At 47.3% G+C, this 26,330-nt stretch overlaps 1 protein-coding gene across 4 annotated transcripts; it reads right to left on the reverse strand.

Moving 5' to 3' along the window:
* Window positions 1–1,599: 1,599 nt before the first annotated feature.
* Window positions 1,600–26,127, reverse strand: SNRNP70 (small nuclear ribonucleoprotein U1 subunit 70). 4 transcript variants are annotated; one of them, XM_077131204.1, is made up of 11 exons: window positions 25,910–26,125; window positions 24,942–25,098; window positions 23,364–23,426; window positions 23,193–23,247; window positions 16,780–16,844; window positions 16,544–16,606; window positions 14,766–14,847; window positions 11,472–11,573; window positions 2,507–2,594; window positions 1,999–2,423; window positions 1,600–1,806 (listed from the first exon to the last, which is right to left on the reverse strand). In XM_077131204.1, the coding sequence occupies exons 2-11, from the start codon at window positions 25,086–25,088 to the stop codon at window positions 1,772–1,774; spliced, it is 1,125 nt and encodes a 374-aa protein (XP_076987319.1). In that variant the 5' UTR covers window positions 25,089–25,098; window positions 25,910–26,125; the 3' UTR covers window positions 1,600–1,771. The 4 variants fall into 4 exon arrangements, with proteins under 4 accessions (XP_076987319.1, XP_076987318.1, XP_076987316.1 ...); XM_077131203.1 differs by having other exon boundaries at window positions 1,600–2,396; window positions 25,910–26,127; XM_077131201.1 differs by having other exon boundaries at window positions 1,600–2,423.
* Between the last annotated feature and the right edge of the window lie 203 nt (window positions 26,128–26,330).

Raw genomic sequence — 26,330 nt, forward strand, 5'->3', positions numbered from 1 at the left:
ACACTCAACCAGACACCCCACTTTGGAAGGCCTTGAACACCAATTCGGCTTCCCCAGAACTGCACGGCTGCTCAAATCTCTGCTTAGTTGTTTAGCCTTCCAGTTACTGTTTTCTGGTTTCTTGGAGGTTTTGCAATGAGCATGAGCCATTCAGAAACTGCTGAATGCCTTATGGGAAGACTGCATGTACATCTGGGTACTCGATTCGCTCCTATCTGGGAACTCTGCCTTCAAGTCCCAGCTACCGGATCCGAGTTCTGTGAATTCAGCCTAGGGGAGAACTGACACTTTCTGAGAAGAGTCCAGTACCCAGGGTAGACAGGTGAATGCCTTCCAAGAAAAAGCAAGGGTAAACATGAAGACCACTTTCTACGTACTTCCCCATAGAGATTAGCCCCAAGTTCAGCTTACATTGGTTGTTCTCCAATGTCTTTATGGATTTGTCCAGCCTTCATAATTGCTCTGTGCCATGTTAGTCCAACAGACTTTTCTTCATTGCCAATGCCAAAAGTCTAGCTACAAGATAATGTGGGGTTATCTTTGGGAATATACAAATTACAAGTATTAAATTATCTTATTTTCTCTGATTTGTTTCATCCAGGTAAGGTGGGCTTTTTAATTTCTCTCTGCAGCTTCTTGTTACAGGATTTTCCCAAGTGCCTGTTGATCCTGGGCTGTATGTTTAAAGACTGAGGCAGCTAAAAAAAAAAAAAGTGCCATCTAAACCAGTCAGATGTATCCAATGATGCCTCTTAGTTATCAGGCAGGGAGTTCACTTAGCATGCAACCAATGAACTCCTAAATGACCTTTAAGTCGGACCTATTTTTGCTTAGGCAGTAAATGCCTACCTTCTAGGCATCCTGGGGGCTGGAACAAAGGTTACTTTTCCTGTATACAGATTAAGTTTCATGGTCCTCCCTTTGTTATACCAGGAGAGCTTCTCTAGGATTCTGCAAGTCTGACTGGTTTTCTTCTCAGTGGTAGCCCCACCACACTTAAGAGCAGACTTATGTGCTCTCGCCATTTTTTTGTCCAGAAATTTGAAATTTCTATTGCTGATGACCCTCTTCCCAGTTTCTATTTGTTAATCTTTCATTATCATTTGAATAAGCCTTAAGTATAAATGCAAATGTAACGTTATCATGTACTCTAAGCACTCTTTTCCATCTTTGCCCTGGTCCACCATTCTGTTCTATGCAAATCTTATCCATCTATCTTGCTTTCATATTTCATTTCCTCATCCCTTTTTCCTCCTCCCCAACTCAAAATAACAACTTCTCTCTCAAACAAAGTTGAAGCTTCCCCCAGTAATCTAATCCACTTCCAGTAATCCCATGCCTTCCGCAACCCCAACCAATGCAGGGGTATGAACAGCCCCACAATGAACATGTTGAAGAAACAGGTGAAAATGGAAAGGGCCCCAGGGACCCATGCAGAGGGCTCCCCATCCTGTCTAATAGCCCTGCTGATACTGAGGGCAGCCTCAGACTTAGGTCATGCCGCTCAGGTTCTCAGCATGCGCTGGAAAGGATACACAAAGGAGCAGTCGCCAAAGTGAGTATCAAGTAGATACTAAGAGTCAAGAAAAAAACAAGATGGCCACTACCAACAAGAAATTAAGTTTATTTTTAATTCCAAGGGGTCAGAACAAATAATGAGACTCCTACTCTTGGCTGGCAAACTTAAGTGGCCAATAGGAGTTGGGGGAAGAGGATGACAGCATGGGGTGGATAGGGACACGTCCAAACAAAGTAGGTAGACAGGACCTCTTCACTCTGGTGCAGCTTCCATCAAATACCCGTTCTCTGGAGCAAGATACCCGTCCCCTGCCTCAGGCTCCATATACATGTCTCGGCCATCATTGCCCAGACCCTCCAGCCCGTTGTCCTGGCCACCGCCACCCCCACCTCGGGCCTCGTCCCTGCCCCGCTCACTACCCCGCTCCCCCCGCTTGTGTTCGCGATCCCGGTCACGGTCACGGTCCCGGCGCCGCTCACGCTCACTCCGGTGGCTCCGACGTCGTTCCCGGTCACGATCCCGGCCCTTTTCTTCTGGACCATCAGGGCCGTCAGGACCGAGCTCCCCAGGTGGCCCATCGTCAGGAGGAGCATCACCGGCCTCAGAGGGCTCCGCCATGTCGCCTCCGCCTCCGCCTCCACGCAGCTCCTCCTTGCGCTCCCGCTCCCGCCGCGCTCGTTCACGACTCCGGCTGCTTCGCCGCTTTCGTTCCCGGTCCTTGTCCTTGCTACGCTCCCTGGAGCGCCGCCTCTCCTCCTTGTCGCGACTCCGTGAGCGCCTCCGCCGGTCCCGGGAGCGGGAGCGGCGCCGTTCCCGCTCCTTGTCCCGCTCTCGGCTTCGCTCCCTGCGCTCCCGCTCACGGTCCCGGTCTCGGTCCCTGTGGGGAAGCGGGGAGGGGCCGGGCCTGGATGAGGTGGGCAGAGGTTTGCGGTAAGCTCCCCCAGGTCACCGCCCCCCATCCCAGGACCCCAGATGCCCAGTTCTTACCTCTCATCATAGCGGGAAGTATCATCACGGCCTGAATGCCGGATGTTCACATCAGCCCCACCTCTCCTGGTACCGCCCAGGCCACCTCCTAACGGGAGAGGGAGACAGACAGAGGGTCAACTTGGACAGGGAACTGAGCAGTGGAAATGAGGGCTATCAAGGAGCAAAGGAAAAGAAATCAACCACCCTTGCTGGGCATCTAGGAGGGCCAAGTTCTGGGATGATAAGTGTACATGTTTTCTCTCTCAAATATATATTTTTAAAATTGTGATCATATCTACATAACAAAATTTGGCATCCTAAGCCTTTTCTTTTTCTATATAGGGGTCATTTCACTCTTTTATCATGTGACTATCCTATTATTCCAGCATCATTTGTTGAACCATTTTTGTGGGGTGGGGTAGGGTAGTGGCACACGGACCAGAAATTGAACCCGGGTCTCCCGCATGCAGGTGAGAATTCTTCCACTGAACTACTCTTGAATCCCCCCATCCTAACCATTTTTAAATATATAATTAAGTGGCATTAGTTACAGCCACAATGTTGTGCTTCTACCACCACCATCCATTACCTAAACTTCCCCATCGCCCCAAAGAGAAACACTGTTTCCACTAAGTATTCCTTTTACACTGCCCCTGGTAACCTCTAATCTCCTTTCTGTCTTTCAGTTAACATGTGTTATTGTCGACATGACAACCACATTTTACAGAGTAAGTGACTTCCTCAAGGTGCTAGGGTAGGAAAATAACTATTGTAATTAGAATCCAAGTTTGATCCCGAAGCTCAAAGTCTGAACAATGTACTACTCCTTCCAAAACGTGCTCCCTACCCGAAGTGAAGAGGAGGACATGCAACTCAGCGTTGTTCAGTGCCGCACCGTGACAGCACTCCACCACAGCCCTGGCTGCAGCCTCCCTTCCAGTCATGCCCTTCCTCACGCAAACCTGCACCACCATCATCTTTCCGACTGAAAACATCGCCTGCTCGAAAACCTTCAATGGGTCAAGATGATGGCGGCTTAACAATGTGCACATTTTAGTTTGTCCTCCAAAACAACTACTAAATAATCAGAAACAGTACAGAACAGCTCCTGGGACCACCTTAGTGACCGGGCACACAGCGCACCCCAGTCTGGACCAGCTGCGAGCCCCCACAGAACCGTGAGTTCCCAAAGCTGCAGCGGCCGGCACCCCTCCGCCACAGGCTGCTTCCCAGAGGGGAAAGGAAAGGACGTTACCAGCAGCAGGGACTGAGCACAATCAAAGGCCAATTGTGGAATTAATTAACAAATTCTAACTATTAAAAATAGGCCCCCAGCTCAGGTGAACCCGATCAAAGCAGAGGTTGCTCATTTTTGCCCCAGCGCCTAGGGGGCAGGGCTGACAGAAAAAAGAAAAAATTTAAAAAAAATAAAAAAAAAAAAAGAAAGAAACAGAGGTTTTTGTGGCTGTGTTTCTACAAAGGCTTCACTGCCTTTGGATATAGCAGCAGGACTTCTCAGGCTGCAACTGCCCCAGGCATAGGCAGAAGCGAGATCATGTGGGAGCTTGTCTGGAGCCTGTGCCTTCCCCAGGGGAGGGGTGAAGCCCAACTCAGGGGGAATCCCTCCCTCAAGGAATTCAGACCCCCAGGGTTTGGAAATTTGAAGCCATTAAAACCAGCCTACAACCTCTCCTCTGTCTCCACCATACCCCCAGCAGGGAGAGTCTGCCAAAGTTAAAGGTACCTCATCATCTTATGTTGGTGGGACTTGCAGGAAGACAAGCACCACATACTGGGCAAGATAAGAAAAACAGAGTCCAGAGACTTCACAGGAAAGTCTTTCAACCTGCTGGGTCTCACCCTCAGGGAAAACCAACGGAGGTGATTCTTGCCTCCTGACAGGAGGCCAGTTTGGTCTGGGAAAATCCGGCTGGGGTCTATAATACCTAAGTAGACCCTCCTAAGGCTGGAGGGAAAAAGGCACCATACAAGCAGGGCAAGAAACAAGAAAACAAGAACTGAAAAATTCTCTGTTAAACAAAACCTAAGCTAGAGGACCAGATAAAGCTGAACTGAATGTGAAAGAACAGACAAACAAATTTATACAGCAAGAAAACCCTAGGTAAAAGAAGTGAAAGCAATCTCCAGAATAAACTAATTAAGGTAATTAACTGCCTTAACGCCAGCAAAAAATAACAAATCACACCAGGAAAATTGAACATATGGCCCAGTTAAAGGAACAAACCAACAATTCAAATGAGCTACAGGAGCTGAAACAATTAATTCAGAATGTACGAACAGACATGGAAAACCTCATCAAAACCCAAATCAATGAACTGAGGGAGGATATAAAGAAGGCAAGGAATGAGCAAAAAGAAAAAATTGAAAGTCTAAAAAAACAAATCACAGAACTTACGGGGATGAAAGTCACAGTAGAAGAGATGAAAAAAACAATGGAAACCTACAATGGTAGATTTCGAGAGACAGAACATAGGATTAGTGAACTGGAGGACGGAACATCTGAAATCCAAAAAGAAAAAGAAAATATAGGGGAAAAAATGGAAAAATATGAGCAGGGACTCAGGGAATTGAAAGACAATATGAAGCGCACGAATATACGTGTTGTGGGTGTCCCAGAAAGAGAAAAGAAGGGAAAAGGAGGAGAAAAACTAATGGAGGAAATGATCACTGAAAATTTCCCAACTCTTATGAAAGACTTAAAATTACAGATCCAAGAAGTGCAGCGTACCCCAAAGAGAAAAGATCCAAATAGACGTACTCCAAGGTATTTACTAATCAGAATGTCAGAGGTCAAAGAGAAAGAGAGTCTTGAAAGCAGCAAGAGAAAAGCAATCCATCATATACAAGGGAAGCCCAATAAGACTATGCATAGATCTCTCAGCAGAAACCATGGAGGTAAGAAGACACTGGGATGATATATTTAAATTATTAAAAGAGAAAAACTGCCAACCAGGAATTCTATATCCAGGAAAATTGTCCTTCAAAAATGAGGGAGAAATTAAAACATTTTCAGACAAAAAAATCACTGAGAGAATTTGTGACCAACAGACCAGCTGTGCAAGGAATACTAAAGGGAGCACTAGAGACAGATACGAGAAGACAGAAGAGAGAGGTGTGGAGAAGAGTGTAGAAAGAAGGAAAATTAGATATGACATATAAAATACAAAAGGCAAAATGGTAGAGGAAAGTACTACCCAAAGAGTAATAACCCTAAATGTTAATGGACTGAACTCCCCAATCAAAAGACACAGTCTGGCAGAATGGATTAAAAAACAGGATCCATCTATATGCTGTCTCTACTCAAAGGACATGAGGGCAAGGACACAAACGGACATTTGCACACCAATGTTTATAGCAGCATTATTTACAATTACCAAGAGACGGAAACAGTCAAAATGTCCATCAACAGATGGTTGGCTAAACTGTGGCATATACATAAGATGGAATATTATGCAACTGTAAGACTGAATAAAGTTATGAAGTATGTAACAACATGAATGGACCTTAAGGACATTATGCTGAATGAGATTAGCCAGAAACAAAAGGACAAATACTGTATGGACTCACTAATATGAACTGACATTAGTGAATAAATTTGGAATATTTTGTTGGTAACAGAGACCATCAGGAGATGGAAATAGGGTAAGATATTGGGTAACTGGAACTGAAGGGATACAGATTGTACAACAGGACTGAATATAAAAACTCAGAAATGGACAGCACAATACTACCTAACTGTAATACAATTATGTTAAAACACTGAATGAAGCTGCATATCAGAATGATAGAGGGAGGAGGGCTGGGACATAAATGAAATCACAAAGAAAAATAGATGATAAAGATTGAGATGCTATAATCTAGGAATGCCTAAAGTATATAATGATAGTGAATAAATGTACAAATTTAAAAAATGTTTTTGCATGAGGAAGAACAAAAGAATGTCATTACTGCAGTGTGCTGAAAATAGATAGTAATTAATATTTTAAAATTTCAATTTATGTGTGAGACTAAAGCAAAAACTGTTTATTTGGTACAAATATATATTTTGACTAGTGCATTTCCTAATATAACTTATGTAGATAGTTGGTTGAACACCTTAAGTACATGGAACTTTGGGTAGGACATGAGATTTTGTTGGTTTGTCCAGGTGATGCCCTGATGAATCCCAGAGTGATTTGATTAGTGAGTAGAAAAGTATTTGCAAAGTCCCCTTCGGGGAATGGTGAAAACGGGGGAAATTCAACTTCCCCAAGTTGAATTCTTGATATTCTCACAAGCAGTGTGGGCAACCAAAGCTATAGGCTGAGCCCCCAGTCTTGGGGTTTGTTCATATGAAACTTAACCCCACAGGGGATAGGTCAAGCCTACTTAAAATTAGGCCTAAGGGTCACCCCCAAGAGAACCTCTTTTGTTGCTCAGATGTGGCCTCTCTCTCCAGCCAACACAGCAAGCAAACTCACCACCCTCCCTGTCTACATGGGACATGACCCCCAGGGGTGTGGCTCTTCCTGGCAACATGGGACAGAAATCCCAGAATGAGCTGAGATTCAGCATCAAGGGATTGAGAAAAACTCTAGAATGAGCTGAGACCCAGCATCAAGGGATTGAGAAAACCTTCTTGACCAAAACGGGTAAGAGTGAAATGAGACAAAGTGTCAATGGCTGAGAGATTCTAGAGTCAGGAGGTTATCCTGGAGGTTATTCTTATGCATTAAGTAGATATCACATTGTTATCCCAGATGTAATGGAGAGGCTGGAGGAACTGCCTGAAAATGCAGAGCTGTGTTCCAGTAGCCATATTTCTTGATTATTGTATAATGATACAGCTTTCACAATGTGACTGTGTAGGATTGTGAAAACCTTGTGTCTGATGCTCCTTTTATCTACCTTGTCAACAGATGAGTAGAACATATGGAATAAAAATAAATAATGGGGGAACAAATGTTAAAATAAATTTAGTTTGAAATGCTAGTGATCAATGAAAGGGAGGGGTAAGGGGTTTGGTATGTAAAATTTTTTTTTCTGTTTTCGTTTTATTTCTTTTTCTGCTGTCTTTTTTTTTTCCTATAATTTTTATTTTTTAAACTTTTTTTATTAATTAAAAAAAATTAACAAACAAAACATTTAGATATCATTCCATTCTACATATACAATCAGTAATTCTTAATATCATCACATAGTTGCATATTCATCATTTCTTAGTACCTTTGCATCAATTTAGAAAAAGAAATAAAATGACAACAGAAAAAGAAATGATAATAGAGAAGAGAAAAAAAAAGACTATACATACCATACCCCTTACCCCTTGCTTTCATTTACCACTATTTCAAACTGAATTTATTTTAACATTTGTTCCCCCTATTATTTATTTTTATTCCATTTATGTTCTACTCTTCTGTTGATATAGTAGCTAAAGGGAGCATCAGACATAAGGTTTTCACATTCACAGAGTCTCATTGTGAAAGCTATATCATTGTTCAATCATCAAGAAACATGGCTACTGGAACACAGCACTGCATTTTCAGGCAATTCCCTCCAGCCTCTCCACTACATCTTGAACAACAAGGTGGTATCTACTTAATGCGTAAGAATAACCTCCAGGATAACTTCTCGACTCTGTTTGGAATCTCTCAGCCATTGACACTTTGTCTCATTTTACTCTTCCCACTTTCGGTCATGAAGTTTCTCTCAATCCCTTGATGTTAATTCTCAGCTCATTCTAGGGTTTTTCTCAGTCCCTTGATGCTGAGTCTCAGCTCATTCCAGGATCTCTGTCCCACGTTGCCAGGAAGGTCCACACTCCTGGGAGTCATGTCCCATGCAGAGAGGGGGAGGGTGGTGAGACTGCTCGTCGTGTTGGCTGGAGAGAGGGGCCACATCTGAGCAACAAAAGAGGCTCTCTTGGGGGTGACTCTCAGGCCTAAATTTTAAGTAGACTTGACCTATCCTTTGTGGGGTTAAGGTTTATGTGAACAAACCCCAAGACTGGGGGCTCAGCCTATAGCTCTGGCTGTTCACACTGCTTGTGAGAATATCAAGAATTCAACTTGGGGAAGCTGAATTTCTCCCATCTCTCACCATTCCTCGAAGGGGGCTTGCAAATACTTTTCCAGTCACTGATCAAATCATTCTGGGATTCATCAGGGAATCACTCCGGACAAACCAACAAAATCTCATGTGCTACCTGAGATGCCAAGTACTTATGACATTCAATCAAACTATCCACATGATTTATATTAGGAAATGCTCTAGTCAAAATCTAAAATTTGTAACAAACATTTTTTTGCTTTAGTCCCACACATAAGGTGATATTTTAAAGTATTAATTATCATCTATTTTCAGCACCCTGCAATAATGACATTTCTTTGTTCTTCCTCATGCCAAAACATTTTTAAAATTTGTACATTGTACATTTCACCATTTTTATACACTCTAGGCATTCCTAGATTACACCTGTTGTCTTTTTATTTCTTTTTCTGAATTGATACAAATGTTCTGGGAAATGATGATGATGATGAATATCCAACTATGTGATGATATTGTGAATTACTGAGTGTATGTGTAGAGCGGAATGAACATATGTTGGGAGTGTTTGTGTTTCTTTCTTGTAATTATTTTTTAATAAATAATTAAAAAAAAAAAAAAAGCCTTCAACTGGCCCCAGAAGCCTGAAAAAGCCCTCACCTTTCAAACATGGGCCCCTGTCTCTTTTCTGTTTCAGGCAATTGTTCATTTCCTAGTCCCCCCCACCTTCCTCCAGCTGTGCACGTCTGCCAGGATGACCGCCAGCGTGCCCTGCCCCCATGAGTCCACAGGCCGACTCTCAGCAAGCCTTCCCTGACCCACCAGGCTGAGTCAAATCCTCGACTACCTATCACAGTATCAGAGACATTTCCTTCCCAGAACCTACTGGACTTACAGACTTCGATTCTGGTGGTGTGCTGACCTGCCTCACCCACCAGATTGCAATGCACTAGGACAGCATCTACTATATAAAGGCACGTGTGGATTTGTCAGGTGAATAAAGAACCATCCCGAACAGCAGATGATCCTCCCATCACTCAGATGGAGAAGCACACTCCAATCAAGTCAACTGCTCTGGGAGATTCAACTAAGAGGGTGCAGAACTGGGATGTCACTCCAGACTGACTCCAGAAACAGCCTTCTCGAGCTCTCCTCAATGTCTTACTGCCTACAGAAAGTCACAGGGAAGCAGATCTGAGTTCCATACAAGGAACTGTTATTAATGAGGGTGAAAAATCAAAGAGCCTACTTGGACACCTGTCAGACATTCTAGAAGAAATACAAATAGGAAGTGGGTCTTGGAAATGTCATAGGTACAGGCAGATTAGTGCTGTCAACTCTCAGGTCAAGACCCATCAACGAGCTGTGTCATCAATTTGGTGAGTTGCAACCAACATATTAAAAAACAAAAAAAACAACAATAAAAACCACTAGTATGCGCTGCATTTAGAAAAGATAAAAATGGGTACAGAGTTTCTGTTGGGGTGATGAAAAGTTTTAGTAATGGATGGTGGTGACTGAATCACTGTATTGTAAACATAGTTACTACCGACTTGTACACCTGAAAGTGGTTAAAACGAGAAATTTTGAGGTATATATATGTTACAATAAAAAACTTTAAGAAAAGTAATTTCGTTTCATAAAATTCGCTTTCATTTATTTTTACACATATACTGGATCAAAATGTACTGGGTTAACATCACCAAGAAGTCTGAAAGTCAGTGGAACGAGAGGATTCTAGGACTCTACCAGCACAAGAAATAACGATGAAGAACCCACTCCACCTGAGAGAAACCAGAAAGGGTTTATGCACATTAAGTCCAGAGACTCAGGAGATAGGTGTGTGGTCTCCCATGCACAAGCATATCAAGAGTGAGAGTGGAAGACTGGAGATGAAACCAAGAGTAGAGTGTGCGGACTCCATGTGGGTGGTGTGCACAGGAAATATCTCTCAGAGCCGTCACCTGCCCTCCGAAGAGGTTTTTTTTTTTTGCAGGTTTCTGAGGCAGGACCTCAGGGTCAGGTTCATGCTCAAGCTGCACCAACGAGACTCCACCCCAAGTGAGGAGATTCACCCAGGATGGGACAGAAAATGGGGAGCTGTGGGAGGCCACACTGGGCCAGCGCAAGGAGACATGTAAAAGCCCAATCTGCAAAGACCATGAACGGAGCAGAAGCAAGATGCAGAGATGTCAGAGGAAGCTGCCTTAACTCCTGACAACTTTGAGGACCAGCTACCAGGACCGTCTGAGGCCTACCAGCACTGAACGTATTTGGGCTCCAAAAGGCACTTACGGAGCTCAAATGTATTTCGGACACTCACTACCAAGGCAAGGTCTGAGACAGTGAATGACAGTTAAGAGACAAAGATGAGGGGGAATGACAAGGAGGTTCTCAGGGCCCAGATCTTGATCTCAACTAGAAACCGGGGTGGGGGTGGGGTGGGGTGGGTGGGCGGCAGCTGATGGTCAATTATTTGTTGAATCAATGAATGAATGAACAAGTAGGAGCCGAGTATAACAGGACAAAAGAGATGTTTACAAGGCCTGCCAGACACCACACCACAAGCTGGGCGTTTCACACAGAGCACAGTGAACTCTAGGTTAGCCGCACTTTCCAAGATGAGAAAAAGGAGGCAGAACAAGGGGACATCAGCCGGTAGATAAATAATTCAGGGCAGCTTTTGGTTCCAGGCTGGACTCCCCAAGTCAGGACTCTAGTTACTACTCAGTAACCCAAGTGAGAAGACAGGCACCAGGTATACAGTGGCTACAAGAGGACGAGCTGGAGGGAGAACAACACGAGCACAGCCAAGTGAGCTGGTAAGAGGACAAACAGAAGCCGACAGGAGAGAAGAGAGATGAGAATGAAGCCACCAAGCCCAGTTTCCCTGAGCCCGAGCCCGAGCCCAAGCCCAGGTCCGGGCAGATGCACTCACCTAGCCTCCGGGGCCTCCAGCCCTTCACAGTCCGGCCCCTCTCCACGTCCACAAGGACCCTCCTGCCGTCAATCTTCTTGCCGTCTGCGTGCTTGTAAGCGGCTGCAACAGATGTGGGGGTAGGGGGTGGGAGAGTCCCCAGAGGGTCCTCTAGTCAGGACAGGGCCCTGCTCTGCAGGGTCCCCACCCCATATACCCCGATCTATGCACTCACACTCACCCACCAGACAGCCAGACAACTGACAGCCAGACCAACCCTCTCCCAGTGTGGTGAGGGGCCTGCTCCATCTCTGTGCCTGCGTCCTCATCACCCCCCACTCATTATGGGGGGGACTGACACACCCACCACCACCCCCAACCCCCAGGGCCCATAGGCCCTTCCTACCCCCACGACAGAGCAGCCCCCTCCCGCCAGGGCGGCCAAAGTTGCTGCAAAGAAACTGGAGGTTAACTTAATGCTGGACTCTGCTGTGGGGAGGGTCTCCTCCACAACCCCAGGCATGCATCCTAAGACATCGTGCTGGGGTAGGAGCCCAGTGGCTGGTTGCTCCACACCCCAGTTAACACCGGATTTCTTTTTGTGTGTTTTTTCTTGGGGGAGGGGAAGGGGTGAGCATTGGGGGTAATCAGAACAGACATCAGAACAGAAAATGAACCAGAGGAGTGGGGATGGGAGACATCTTTGGGGCAATGGCAGGGAGCAGAAAGGGCCAAGTGCTCCCAGGGGGCCTGGAAGGGCCCCTACAGCAGGTGAGAGAAGGGAGAAGTGGAGGGAGGCCTGGGGAAACGTGCGGTGCTACTACAACTCCCTGCCTTACCTGAGACGACTGACCCTGCTACCCAGCCCCAGGGCCCAGCCCATCTCTCTCTAGCTCAGCACGGGCCAAGAGCGGGGCCCCAGCCTGAGCATCTTTAGGGGAGGTGAAGAGTAGAGATGAGGGGTCAGGCACTGACCTGCTCTTGGCCAGGGCAAAGAACAGGGCAGGCTGCCCCGTACTCTGGCCTGTTGTCCCAGGGAGGCTATCGGGAAGGTCCAAAGTCTGTTCCCCACCCCCAAGCCCTGGCCTCGGGGCTTCTCCTCAACCAACCACAATACCCTACCCCACCCCAGCCCGCTCCCTCCCAATAACAACCAGAGGAAGAGAAAAAGGTGCCATTTACCGATGCTGGCCTTGCGGGTGTCCAAACCGAGCGGGATGGGGGGGGCCCGGCAACTCCTGGGGGCCTGGCGAGGAGGCGGGCTTCCCGGGAGGGGGACACGGGACCGCTTACCTGGAGCCCCCAAGCTTACCTGAGCACGCGCACAGACCCCACGCCCACCACCACAGGGTCAGCTAAAGCTACAGGAAGGGGAAATGGGGGGTTCTAGGGAGCCATGGAGAGGGGGAGGAACCACATCTCCTGCACCACCTGGAGACAGGCCGAGGAAGTGGTGGACCCCAAGGAGGCCTTGTAAGCAAGGGAGCTGGAACTAAACATCCAATCAGGGAGCTGGAAAGCCCTGGGGCTATCTTGTTTGAATTTAAAAAGGCTGGGGAGGCCTGGGAAAACCCCTCAGCCCTCACCTAGTCCCAGTAAAGCCCAAGCTACAGCAGGCACCCGCTCTGCCCTCTCAATCTATGGGATGAATTCCTCCACCCCGAGTGTCATGCTCCCTCCCACCAGCTGCTCCAGCACAAAGGCTGGCACACAGTGGGGGACAGACTGGGGTCCAGGAGATGGAGTGTGCCTGTACTCTGAGAAGGGGCCACTTGGCCCCCGAACTCAGAGGCGGGATAAGGGGAAGGAATTTCAGGACCGGGAACAGACAAGCAAAGGAGCCCTGCTCTGGTTCGGCATCCCAAACCCCAGAAGAGGCCCAGCCCGGGAGGAACAGTACAGAGAAAATGTGAAGTGTGTACTTCTAGGCTTCTCTCTCTCTTTCCCTCTCTTAAGTTCTAAACGGTGCAAGGATCTTAAGTGCACAACATCTCCAGCCTGTGGCAGTCTGTCTCTTGAGCCCTCCCACTCCAACCCCCAATCCCATGCACTTTGGGAGCTCCTAATCACCTCTGGACAGAGGCCAGGCACCACAGCCAGCCCCGTTGGGGGGCCTCAAAACTTGACTAGGAAGACAGGAAGGGGACAGAACACCCCAAATCTAGAAGCGAGAGTCTCCAGGGCCACCACAGTGACAGTCTGCAGAAGGCCTGGGGGTGGGTGGTATGTGTGCAGGGAATGAAGGGCTCATGGGCTCCATGGGGAGCCCCAGCCCTCGTGCACCCCACTTTCAATATCCCTGCCACCTTGCCATGACATCCTGAGGCTAGGTGGGAAAAGGGGTTGGATGGTGCCTCACTGGAGTGGCCAGATGCCTTTCCCATCAGATTCATCCTTCCCTCCTAGGGCCAGCAAGATTATCAGACAGCGTATGGATCTGGGAATGGGAGGGGCAAAGGGCACCCAATGAGGAAAGGGTTTTGGGTGTGGGGAGATTGAGGGGGAGACTGGGGGTGGGAGGAGGGAAGCCTCACTGCTCCTGAGCTGCCTGGCTAAGCTGGGCTGGTGTGCGGTGCTGAGTGATCTTACCCATGATACAAACCCTTATACCAACCATACACTGAGGTGTTGTAAGGGGAGCGTAAGCATCAGCTGCAAGCCAGCTGCGTGGTGGCTGCAGTGACAATAAGAACAGTCAATTAATACGGCGGCCCCTGGACACGCCGCAGCCCTGCCCACCCCCACCCACCCATCCCTGCCCATGTGGACGCCGTCGCAGCCTCAAAAGGGGCTATGGAAATATGGGAGTGGGCACTGAACATGCCCACCATCCCACTGCCCACTGAGGAACAGGGTGGGGAGCCAGGGGTGGGGAGGCGGAGGGTCGGGTGGCCCAGCCCAGCTCTGCTGGGGAAGAGAGGGCAGGTTCAAAGGCCAGTCCTCATTCTTAGTTGGCCACCCACAACGCCAATGGGGGGAATAATGGGGAGAGGCTCCCCAAAAATCCGACCCCTCCCCACACCTCCAGCTAGCCCCAGCCCCCACCCAGTTCCCTCCTTGCCCCTGAGGTTCAACGTGTGACACTTACCTCCCTGGGTTCACACACACACACACGTTGTAAGGGATTTTGGTTTTTGTTTTTTTAAAAACACATATATAAAAAAAAAAAGATATATCAGAAACAGAGGGAGGAGAAGAGACATTGCTAATGTCAGGTTCAGCAGGGTGGGGGACAGGGACAGACAATGGGAAGGGGCTGGGCAGCAGAGAAATGAGAGAGGGACAGAGGGCAGGACTGAGGTGGGTGGTACTCACAGTGCATGTCTCGCTCGTGCTCATACTCGATGAAGGCGTACCCTCGGGGCTTCCCTGACCGCTTACTGTAGACCATGTGTATCTGGTGGGGCAGCCAGAGGAAGGGGGAGGGAGTGCAGGTTAGTTTTGTGATGCAGGAAAACCCTACCCTGTCAATAACACAGCTGCAAGGCAGGCCCCGACTGGGTAGATGCCCGGGACGGAGGCACCTCTGGTCCTTTCCTTCTCCTTCCAAACCCAGGGTGATTTCTGTCCTTAAGGTGGTAGCAAAGGGCATAGTGGAAACCAGAGGAACAGTAATCCCCATTTCAGGGCATCAGAGAACACTTTCTAGAGGAAATGGCACCCATACCAAGACCCAGAGAACAAACAGGGATGCCCTAGGGAACTGCCAAGGTGAGAGGAAGAACATGCTTGCTTGACATGGGATGCAATTACGCATAGCTGGAAACACCTGGATGATGGGGAATCCTCAGGAGACAAGGCCACAGAGGAGCAGGGGCTAGACCATTAAGAGCCCCAAAGCCAGGTGGTGGGCAGCGGCCTCTGGTGAGCTGCAAAGGTTCTTGAACAGGGTGGGGGTGGGGGGGGCAATGTGCATAGTGCCTGCTAAGCCAGGGCACAGGGAGTGAGGGGACAGAGGGAACATAAAAGGCCAAAGGAGGCGGTGTTCTACGGGAAAGGAAAACCTTCAGAGAGGCCTGCGAGAGTGAGAAGTCTTTTGGGGATGTGCCCTGCTATGTGGGTGACACCAAGGGGAGCAGAGGGTTGGAGTTATCTAAGGCGGCAGAGGTAGGCAGAGCAGATGGTCAAGGATCTGAGTGTGCGGTTGTGTACAGGGAAAAAAAAACAGCATGTTAGAGGACCCCTCAGGAGGTCCCCCTCCGGGGGTTGACTAGAAGCCCAAATAATGGTCTAGGCAGAGTCACTGGGGCAGAAAGGATAAGAATGAAGCAGGTCAGGCTGCTGGGAAATAAGAGCATTCTAGTTGGTCCCCAAAGAATGGCCAGTTCTCCATCCACATGACTACCAGCTCAGGTGTGATAAGTCCATAGCTCAACTGGCCTGGACTGAGGGCATGCGGTCTTAGGGCTCAGACCCTGGGACATTGAAGCCTCCAAAATTCCAGAGTCCAAAATGACCTGAAGCGGGATCAGGGGACACCTCTGGGAATAGCCTCAGGGTCAAGGCTCCAGCATGGGCCCACAGATAAACATTTGGCTCCAGGATAAATGGCTATGTGCACGATGACCTCACACCCTCACTCTCACCCAATGAGGCAGAAGATCTTCCCAATTAAAAGACGAGGAAATGAGAAACAGTGCATTCAAGTGATTTATAAATTACATGAGAAAACGTCAAAAGTAAAGTCTTGTTCTAAAACGGTCAGTATATGTGTTTTGTAGAGGACCAGAGAGGAACGTTCCTGGTTTGGAGGGCCATAAGGTCTCTGCAGAAATCACTCAACTCTGCCTCCAAATGCAAAAGCAGCCACAGATAACATATAAATAAATGGGCGTGGCTATGTGCAAATAAAACTTTATTTACAGATTGTAAATTTGCAGTTGGCCAATCCCTGCTCTAAATGACCAGCCAGCAATCATTACTTGCACTTCTGCTCCACAACATTTGTTGCATGAATATACAGTCATGATCTAACCCCAGGCAATGAACTCCAAGCCCTGAAATGAGGGATGTGTCCTCTGGGCTGGGAGCCCAGGCATTGCCTCTCTCTTAGGGCACACCTATCCAAGCAACCACTGCCCCAGCCTACTCACTCTTTTGATGGGTCCATACACCTCGAACTCTCTCCGGAGCTTGGATTCTGTTGTATCATAGTTCTACAGGGAGACAGAGAGGAAGTTAAGTGGGAGACAGGAAAGGTCCCAAAGCCCTGAGAACATTCCCTGGGACCTAGTTGGTTGTCCTTTGTCCCAGAACCCAGGTTCTCCCCAGCCCAGGATTCTAGGCTCCCCTGGGGCTCCAGGATAAGTGGCGGAAAGGGGACACTTACCACTCTTGCCACAAAGAGAGTCTTGAAGGCATCACCCTGAGCATTGGGGTCATTGTGGGGGTCCCCTGTGAGGGAAGAAGAGCATCTGTAAACAGATATAGCAATGGTCTCATGTAGCAGGACAGATTCTCACAGACAGATGGGCAGCAGCCAAGAAGATAAAGACAGAAAGAGAACTGAGGGAGACCACCAAACCAAAAGCTTCAGGCCCCCAACTAGAGGACAACGACTGGTGATCTGGTGACTCTAGTCATGCCCCTGAGCCTAGCTTCCCTGACACAGAGCTGCCTTCAACAGAGTGGTGGTCTCGCACTGCTGGGGGTGGTATTTAAGGTGGTTGGGCAGTTTCAGCCCTCTAATCCCTCCCTCACACCCGAGATCACCCCGCCACCCACTGGACACAGCCTCCAACTACAACCCGGGGACGTGGTAGCAGCCTCGGGTTTGCCTGGGAGCAGGGAGGGGAATGCATGCCTGTCCAAGAGCTTTTGTCCCTCTTTCTTGTGGCCTCCAGAAGGAACCAGGGCCAGGGATGGAACAAATGAAGAGGCTGACTGGCATCAGGTCACATTCTTACTCCCGGGGCTACCACAGGCAAGTAACTAACTGTCCTACCTGGCCACTGAGGGATAACAATTTTCAGAAATCTATTTAAAAACCATCTCGGTAATCCTAGAATGAGCTGAGACTCAGCATCAAAGGATTAAGAAAACCTTCTCGACCAAAAGGGGGAAGAGTGAAATGAGACAAAATAAAGAGTCAATGGCTGAGAGATTCCAAACAGAGTCAAGAGGTTATCCTGGAGGTTATTCTTACGCATTAAGTAGATATCACCTTGTTAGTCAAGATGTAATGGAGAGGCTGAAGGGAACTGCCTGAAAATGTAGAGCCGTGTTCCAGTAGCCATGTTTCTTGAAGATGACTGTATAATGATAAAGCTTTCACAATGTGACTGTGTGATTGTGAAAACCTCGTGTCTGATGCTCCTTTTACCTACCTTATCAACAGATGAGTACAACATATGGAATAAAATAAATAATAGGGGGAACAAATGTTAAACAGATTGAAATGCTAGTGATCAACGAAAGGGAGGGTTAAAAGGTATGGTACGTATGAATTTTTTCCGTTGTCTTTTTATTTCTTTTTCTGAATTGATGCAAATGTTCTAAGAAATGATCATGATGATGAATATGCAACTATGTGATGATATTGTGAATTATTGATTATATATGTAGAATGGGATAATCATATGTTAAGAATGTTTGTGTTTCTTTCTTGTCCTTTTTTTTTAAATTTAAAAATTAATAATAATAATAAAAAAAAAATCTCCGTGGGGGATTCTAACAGGTCAGGCCAGGAAATAAGCCTCTTCCACCTGGCATGGTAGTCCTGACACACAGGACAATGGTCCTTTCCTTCTGCTGGGGCCCTAAGCACTCTGCCCGATGCACAGGAGACAGATCTTTCATGGCACAACTGTCATCCCTCAGAAGGACCTGTCATATCTGAGAGCATGTAAGAACAGTAACAGTTTACTGGACACATAATACTGCCAGGACACTATACTGAATGCTGAGTTATTTATCACCATTTCGTAGATGAAAACAAAAACCAAACCAGAGCCTAAGGCATGGAAAAGGAAGTCTGAAAGTAGCAAAGAGGCCAAGCAAAGCTTTCAATTCTAGCCTAGCCCCAGAATCCAGGCATCCTCAACTATCGTCCCATCCTCTGGGTACTCAGGCATGTTTTAGGCTATGCCAGTAGTCAGAGAAACAAAGCTGAAAGATTGCTGGGTTTGCAGCAAACATAAACTAAGTTCAAAATGACTTCAAGAAATTTCTTAAAAGGCAGAAGCTTTAATTATAAGGGATGAACTCTTTAGGGACCAATGCTAACCTTCAAAAACACTACACCTTTGTGCTCCCCAGTTTCTTAGACATACCTCGGCTATCTGGGCTGTACTTTTCGGCACCCAGATCTCTCGACAGACAGTGCAGCTCTCATTCACTCATTCATTAAATATTTACTTAAGTACCTAGTGTAGATATCAGGGTTAAAGTGCAAAGCAAAGACCCTTACCCTTGTAGAGCCTACACAGCAACTTGGGAGACTGACATTAAACATGATGAGTAAATTGTATCACTACATCAAATGACAACAGAAGGATGGGGAGAAAAGTTGATTTAAAATGGAGGGGTGGGCAACAGTGGCTCAGTGGCAGAATTCTCGCCTACTGTGCCGGAGACCCGGTTTGATTCCCAGAGCCTGCCCATGCAAAAAAAAAAAAAATTCTTTAAAATGGGGGAGTCAGGAAAGACTTTGGAAAGACGATGACATTTGACTGAAAACCTGAAGGGGGTGCAAGCCCTGCAGTTTGTGGGAAGAACCTTCCAGAGAGAGGAGGCAGGAAGCCAAGAGGCCAATGTGGCTGAAGAGGAGCATGGGGGGGGGGGGGGCACAGGCAGGTGAGGTCAGAGAGGTCCCAAGGGCTAGATCACTGGGGGCAGCGGAGGTGGGGGATGGAGTGGAACGGGAGGGTGCTCTGGGAACCACTCCAAGGGCTGTGACCATTACTCTGAAACAAGAACTACACGAAGGTTTTGAGTGTAAATGTGATGAGACTTTTGAGTTGGATTTGACAGGGGTCCCTTTGGCTGCTGTTAGTCAAGCCAGGGTAGCTGAAGATGATAGTGGCCCGGACTTGTTAGGGAGTGCTTGGATTTTGAGTCAGCCCTGTTCCTCAGTATTCTGGAAGTAAGGCCAGCAGAAAAATGGCCAACCCACGAACATCTCCTGAGACCTATTAAACACCTGCCCTACCTAGAACCCAGTCCACCTCCAAAGTTTCAGGAGGGGCACCCATGCTCCATGCTTTTATCTGCACTATCTCAGTCCTTGTGACAAACCTGTCAGTGGCACCATCCCTAATTTACAGAGAACAGAGGATCAGAGAGAAGTCACCTGCTCAAGGTCACCTAGACTCAAGGCTGAACCTACACAATTACTGTAAGTACTATAAACTTGGAAAAGAGTTGATTAAGCAAAGACAGCTTTCTTCACTTCAGGCCTCCTCTGGACATCTGAAACCGCAGTGTAAAAGCAGGGCCTCGGGTGGGAGCATGCACTATATCAACAGGTTGACTCTCTCTCACCACTGTACTCCTCACAGCATGGAAGGAGGCTGATCTGACAGGGAAATTATCTGGGTGAACTAACTACATACATCTTCACAGTGTCATTTAACTTATCAGGATTCCATTTTCCAAGTGTGGAAAATAACTTCCAAGGGAGAAGTGACTAGCCCAAGACCTCATGGTTAGTAAATGGCAGAGCCAGGGTCTAAACCACATGGGTCAGATGACAAGGCCTCTGTTCTGGCAGCAGAGCTGAAGAGCTTCCAAACTCACCGTTACCAACAATTCTGTGTCAGGCCCTACATTAGGAGCAAGGGCCACAATGATAAGCAAATCCCATCCAAACCCTGCACTCAAGGAGCAAGTGGGAACCCACGGCACAGGGGGATATTCAACAATCAATCTCTGCAGACACAAGTGACCAACCAATCTGCAGTAGGACCCAGGGCCCAATCAGACCCAGAAGTCAGACAGGCTTTGAGATTACAAAGACAGTTAAGCATCAGTTAGGGCAGTATTCGAGATTTTGGGGAGGGTGGGGGGACACTGCTTGAGACAAGGCCCAATGACAGGAGAAAAAACTGCAGTCAAGTTTGAAGCACAGAAAGGAACCCAGTGTGGCTACAGCAAGAGTGAGAAGGGAAGCATGGTGCAAGAAAAAACACTGGAGGAGCTGGAATGAGAAGATTTATGTTGTATATGTGTTTCCACATAATTTAAAATGTCAATTAAATGCCACTCATGATACTGCATGGGATCTAAAAATGGAGGAGAAAAGACTCAAAAGGATATTATTGGGACATAAAAAAATTGGAATACAGAATTTGAGCTGCATCAATGCCAAATTTCGTCAACTTGATCACTTAACCATTATCGTTCATATGAAAGGCACATATAAGTATTATGTGTCCAAGGTTTATGACGTGAACAACCTGCTCTCAAACACTCAGAAAACAGACAGATGATAAGACAGAATGATGTGGCAAAGATGGCAAAATGTCGGAGTTGGTGGATCTGTATGTCTGGAGGTAGGGTGCGGGTGTTGGGAGTTCTCTGTATGGGATTTGTATTGTTTTTGTAACTATCCTATAGATTTGAAATTATTTCAAAGTGGAAAGTTAAAAAAAAAAAAAAAGACCCACAATAGACAGGGGTGGAGGTGGGGGGGCATATAAGTAAACCAGTTACATTGTCACTGTGTGTTCTAGCCAAGGGACGGCCTGGGTGGTGGTGAATATGGAGAAAAGGATCAGATAATTGATATTCAGAGAGCAGCAGGGCCAGGTCTTGGTAACAAGCTGGTGGAAAGGCTAAAAAAAAAAAAAAAAAAAAAGATGCTAAAAATCAACGTCTTAGATACCCCAAAAGCACAATCAATGAAAGAAAAAATAAGTTGAACTACATTAAAATCAGAAACTTCTGCTCTGTGGAGGACACTGTTGAGAAAATGAAAAGACAAAACACAAACTGGGGACTGGGAGAGGGGGATATGCGCAAAACACACATATGGCCAAGGACTTCCACCCAAAATACACCTAAACCTCTCAACACTCAGTAAAATGCAACAATTAAAAACGGCATTAGAGCTAAACAGACACTTTTTCAAAGATAATACAGATGGCAACGAAGCATCTGACAAGATGCCCAACGTCCTAAGTCATCAGGGAATCGTAAATTAAAACGAAAGCAGGATGCCACTGCACACCTATCTCCAACGGCTAACATCCCGAAAGCAACACTACCAAACACCAGCAAGAATGCAGAGCAGCAGGAACGCTCGCTCGCTGGCTCACTTGGCTGGATGGGACACAGAATCATGCTGCCACTTTGGAAGACAATTTGGCAGTTTCTTACAAAGCTAAACATAGGCTTCCCACATGACCCAGCAATTGGGCTCCTGGATATTTGCTCAAAGAAGTTGAAAATTTATATCCACGCAAAAACCTACACTATGTTTATAGCACCATTACTCATAATTGCCAAAAATTGGAAATAACCAAAATGTCCTTCAAAGGGTAAATGGATAAACAAGCCACATCCATACAATAGAATATTATTCAGTAATAAAAAGATATGGAGCTATCAAGCCACAAGAAGACATGGAAGAGACTTAAAGGTACATTACTAAATTATAGAAGCTTCCCTGAAAAGGCTACATGCTACATAATTCCAATTATATGACATTATAGAAAAGTCAAAACTATGAGACAGATTTTTACGATGGTGAAACCACTCCTTAAGATACTGTAATGGTCAATAGGGGTAAATTATGCATTCTCAACTGTACAATACAAAAAGTGACTTGTAAACTACAAGACTTTATTCATAATTTCTCAATATTAGTTCATCAGTTTTAATAAATGCTCCACACTAATGCAAGATATTAATAGGGGAAATTGTGTGCAGCAGAAGAGGGCTCTATGGGAATTCTGTACTTTCCAAGAAACTTTTCGGTAAACCTAAAGCTGCTCTAAAAATAACATTTACAATAAAAAAGCAACAACAAAGAAAACGGGTGGTAAAAATTGAGGTCATGATGGATAATGGGGTGAGATCCCAGGGAAGAAAACATCCAGAGGGGACCAGGTAGGTGGGAAGAAATCCTGATTGGGGTTTGGATGGTGAGCCCAAGATGGCTCTGATATAACTGAGAAAGGAACCAAGGTGGATGAACATGAATGAGAGTCAGGATTCAGAGAGCTCAGCTGGAGGGCATTTTCCCTGAGGAAACCCACTACTCCACAGAATAAGGAATAAGTGAATAAGTGAAGTGACCGACCAAAACCTCTGAGGTCTGGAGGAAAGCACAGGTCTTCTGACTGCCAAGTCCTCACTTTAATGGTAAAGGGTGAGCTGGGGTTGATATTTGACCTTTTTGTGAGTTTGCTTAATGGCAACAACATGCTGTATATCACTCCAATCCCCCTGTACCTAGAGGGGACCGAACACCCCTAGCACAAAGGTCTTGGAGTTAAGGGTGGAGCCAAGAATGACTCACAAGTCTGTGCCTCCCTGACTGAGGCTGTGAGCTCCCTCTGGGCTGTTAGTCCCTCCAAACAGGTCCTACCCAGAAGGTTAGGTCTGAGGAATATGAGGTTGTCCTCCTGTCAACCCTTACCCCACACTGTTCCACGTAAATGCCCTAAGCCAAACCCAGCGCTTGCCAAGTGGTAGGACTAAATAAACGAACTATCAACTCCACTTTCCCAGAGTGGAGGGTAGGGGAAAAAGAACACAAGAGGATTTGGAGGAGAAGTGAGGAGAGGAGGAGAGACTTACACATCTTTAGCTCAGTCTCCACTTCTTGCTGTCGCCGCTCAATCTTTTCCCGTCTCTGTTGGGAGAAAGGGGAAGATAGAAAAGTGAATGCAGAAGGAAGTGCCACGTGTCATGAACCATCGAGGAGAAAGTGGCAAAAGGAAATGGGTGCAGAAGGCAAAAATGGCATACCTTCCTCTCCATGCGTTCCTCCCGGGTTTCTGCTCGAGTTGGGGGAGGAGCATCTCGAGGGTCCTGAGAGCAAGAGAGGTGACAGGGTGAGAGGGATGAGGAAGAAGACACAAAGGACAACCCCCAAGGAAATGAGGACCTCAACACTCCCACCTACACAAACAAACAAACATGGGACAGTTCACATGCCATGGTGGGAGCAGGGGAATGGCACAGATTTAGAGTGAGCCACAGACCAGTGCTAGTCCACAAACCTACTGTCTGTAACAAGAGGTACAGAAACTAAAGGTACTTAGAAACTTCTATAGCAATCTGACCAAGGAAAACCTAGTAATAAAAATTTGATCCTGTATTGTGTATGTGCTTCATTTAAAAATGTACTACAAAAATGAAAATAATCGTATTGTATTTATAAAATGATTAACCTGCAACAGATTGGAAATAGAAAAACTCTGTCCATCACAGATAATTTAAGAAGCACTGCCACAGATGACATCAAACTTAAGAACAGAATGTCATCTCCCATTTTGGGGAACATCCTGCATCTCACAGCCCCCAAGCATCATTCCGAAGTGCGCAGAGTGCCAAAGGCTGCTCTGTGGAGTGATGAGAGGGCCCTTCTTTATGGACGCCAAGAAGCAGGACCAGGCTTGAAGCAAAAGGATCAGACCGTGCAGGGTCCAGAGGCAAACAAATGGATACCACCTGAGAGGAGTCTGTCAGAGTCTCCCCAAACACTCATTAAATGACACATAACCAGTATCATCAATGGGAGCCACTGACCGTATCCATTAAAGTTGCTTAATTGACCAACAGCATTTCCCAAGTACCATTTCACTGAAGGTGGCAATTTCCACTAAAGATGCAACTGTCCTATCATCTTATGAACCGCTGCTCTAAAACTCTCTCTACCTCCAGCTGCCCTTTCCCACAAGGATGAGAATTCCCAGCCCAACCACCCAGTGCCAGAACTTTCTTCTTATGACTTCAGGCTGTGTACCACTATTTCTCAAGTGTGGTTCGATGCACCTTAAAAGATGAGTATTGTTATCCCAATCTTTTGAACGAAAAAACTGATGTCCAGAAGCTTAAGTCACATATTCAGGTTTAACCTGGAGGTACAGAGCTGAAATTCCCAAGCCTGTGGCCTTAAGCACTGGTCTAAGTCTTTGTGAATGTCATGCTATTAATGATAAAATCAGTAACTACAATTCAAATGCTAACATTGCTGACTGCTTGGTGTCAAGCCCTATGACACTAAGTTTTGCCATTTAATTCTCTGTCACTCTTATGAGGAAAATACTATTGCCCTCTTGCTAAAAATGAAAAAATCAAGGCAGTAGGAGGATACACCACTTGCCCAAGGTCACCTACTGATAAATCCTGGGTGTAAAAGTCTACTACTTGCTGAACTTTCACACTAACCCTAGAAGGGACATATTATCAACCCCATTTTAAGACAGGGACACAGAAGAAAGAATAAGGCACCAGCTCGAAAATGGCCTGACTGGATTCCTAAGTCCAGCCCAATGACCTCCCCAAAACCTAAACCACTCCTTATCCCAGCAGTGAACTCACCTCAAACTCTCGGATGTAGGGTGCAATGCCACAGTATGGCTGATTGTGGTGCTTCTCATGTGGCAGTTTCTCCAAGGGTGGCAGGTACGGGATGGGGTCACGTGGAGCAAACAGGGCCAGAAGGTTGGGCGGCAAGAACTGGGTCATCTTGCCAGGTCTGAGGGTAGAAGCAAGAAGGCCCTAAGTTAGGATAGGTTTTAACTCTCAAGAAAAAGAGGAAAACAGAACACTGGGTTTTCATGTCACAGGGAAAAAGGAGTAAATCCGAATGAGAGGGCAGGCAATGGCGGCTCAGTGGCAGAATTCTCGCCTGCCATGCCAGAGACCCGGGTTCGATTTCTGGTGCCTGATCATGCAAAAAATAAATAAATAATAAATCCGAATGAGAAAGCAAGTTCTTGGGAGGAGGAGGGCAGGGGATTGGGGATGAGGCCACTAAGGGAAACAAGGACTGGAAAAGGGTTTCTGAGTAGACAAGTTCCCTAGCAAGGGGCTTGTAGGGAAATCAAGGACCCTGACGAAGAAAGAGCAGAGCAATGGTGCCTGGTGGTCTGTACCGTGGGGGACAATTTACCGAGCAGGGGTCGCGCACAGATCTTGGAAGTAGAAGTCTCCGATCAAAGGGAGAGAACCGTAAATAGCAAACCTATCAAGGTAGGGGCTTGTGGGTAATGGGTCTCAGCCTTCAAAGGCGAAAGGAATTATGGGTAAGGGTCTAGGACGCTGCGGAAAGGCCAGAAAGGAAAAAAGGCAACACCGCAAAGATCTGTAGGTAGGGGACCGCGGAGGGCTATGGGAAGGGGGCCGTGGGAAGGGGGCCCAAGCGACCAGAGGACTTTAGGTAAGAGGTGCACCAAAGCGCTGAGCCGAGGGCGCGGGAAGAGGGCCCGGCCGCAGGAAAAGGGGCTAGGGCCCACCGCAGGGCCTTGTGGGTAGCAGCCCCGCTCCCGATAAGGCCAGTCACTCACCCGCCGCGCGGCGCCCTCCTCGGCCTGGCGTCGGTCCGGGGCCTCGCGGGGGCTGCGGCAGCCCCTCAGTAGTAGGGGCTTCTTCTTCGGATTCGACTCCGGCAACGACCGCGTCTGTCTAGCTCTACCGCCGGCCCCGCGCGCGCACCAGGCTGCCGCTCACGAACCCGCGCGGCCTCGGCTCCCGATGGGGGCAGGGGGTGGGGCCCCGCCTCGGATCCCTCCGCTGGCTGCACTGCGCACGCGCCGCGCGAGTCGCGAGCCCCTCGCACACAGGGACGGGACACAACGCACGCGCGCGACTGCTGCCCCCGCCTTCGGGTGCCCTGAACGGCTTTGCCGCGGCTGACTGGCTTCCGTACTGCGCACGAGCGAGCCGCACCAGCCACTCTCTCCTCCTCGCGCTCTCTGCCCCAACCGC

Source organism: Tamandua tetradactyla, chromosome 16, assembly GCF_023851605.1.
Source record: "Tamandua tetradactyla isolate mTamTet1 chromosome 16, mTamTet1.pri, whole genome shotgun sequence".
NCBI lineage: Eukaryota > Metazoa > Chordata > Mammalia > Pilosa > Myrmecophagidae > Tamandua > Tamandua tetradactyla.

Bases quoted from the DNA above. Each gene is read 5' to 3' on its own strand.
- SNRNP70 (XM_077131201.1), bottom strand. From the start codon at position 25,088: ATGACCCAGTTCTTGCCGCCCAACCTTCTGGCCCTGTTTGCTCCACGT. The intron at 11,574-14,765 runs GTGAGTACCACC...CATCTGTTGCAG, and splicing joins GCACGAGCGAGACATGCACT to CCGCTTACAAGCACGCAGAC. The intron at 2,595-11,471 runs GTGAGTGCATCT...CTCTCCCGTTAG, and splicing joins CTGGAGGCCCCGGAGGCTAG to GAGGTGGCCTGGGCGGTACC.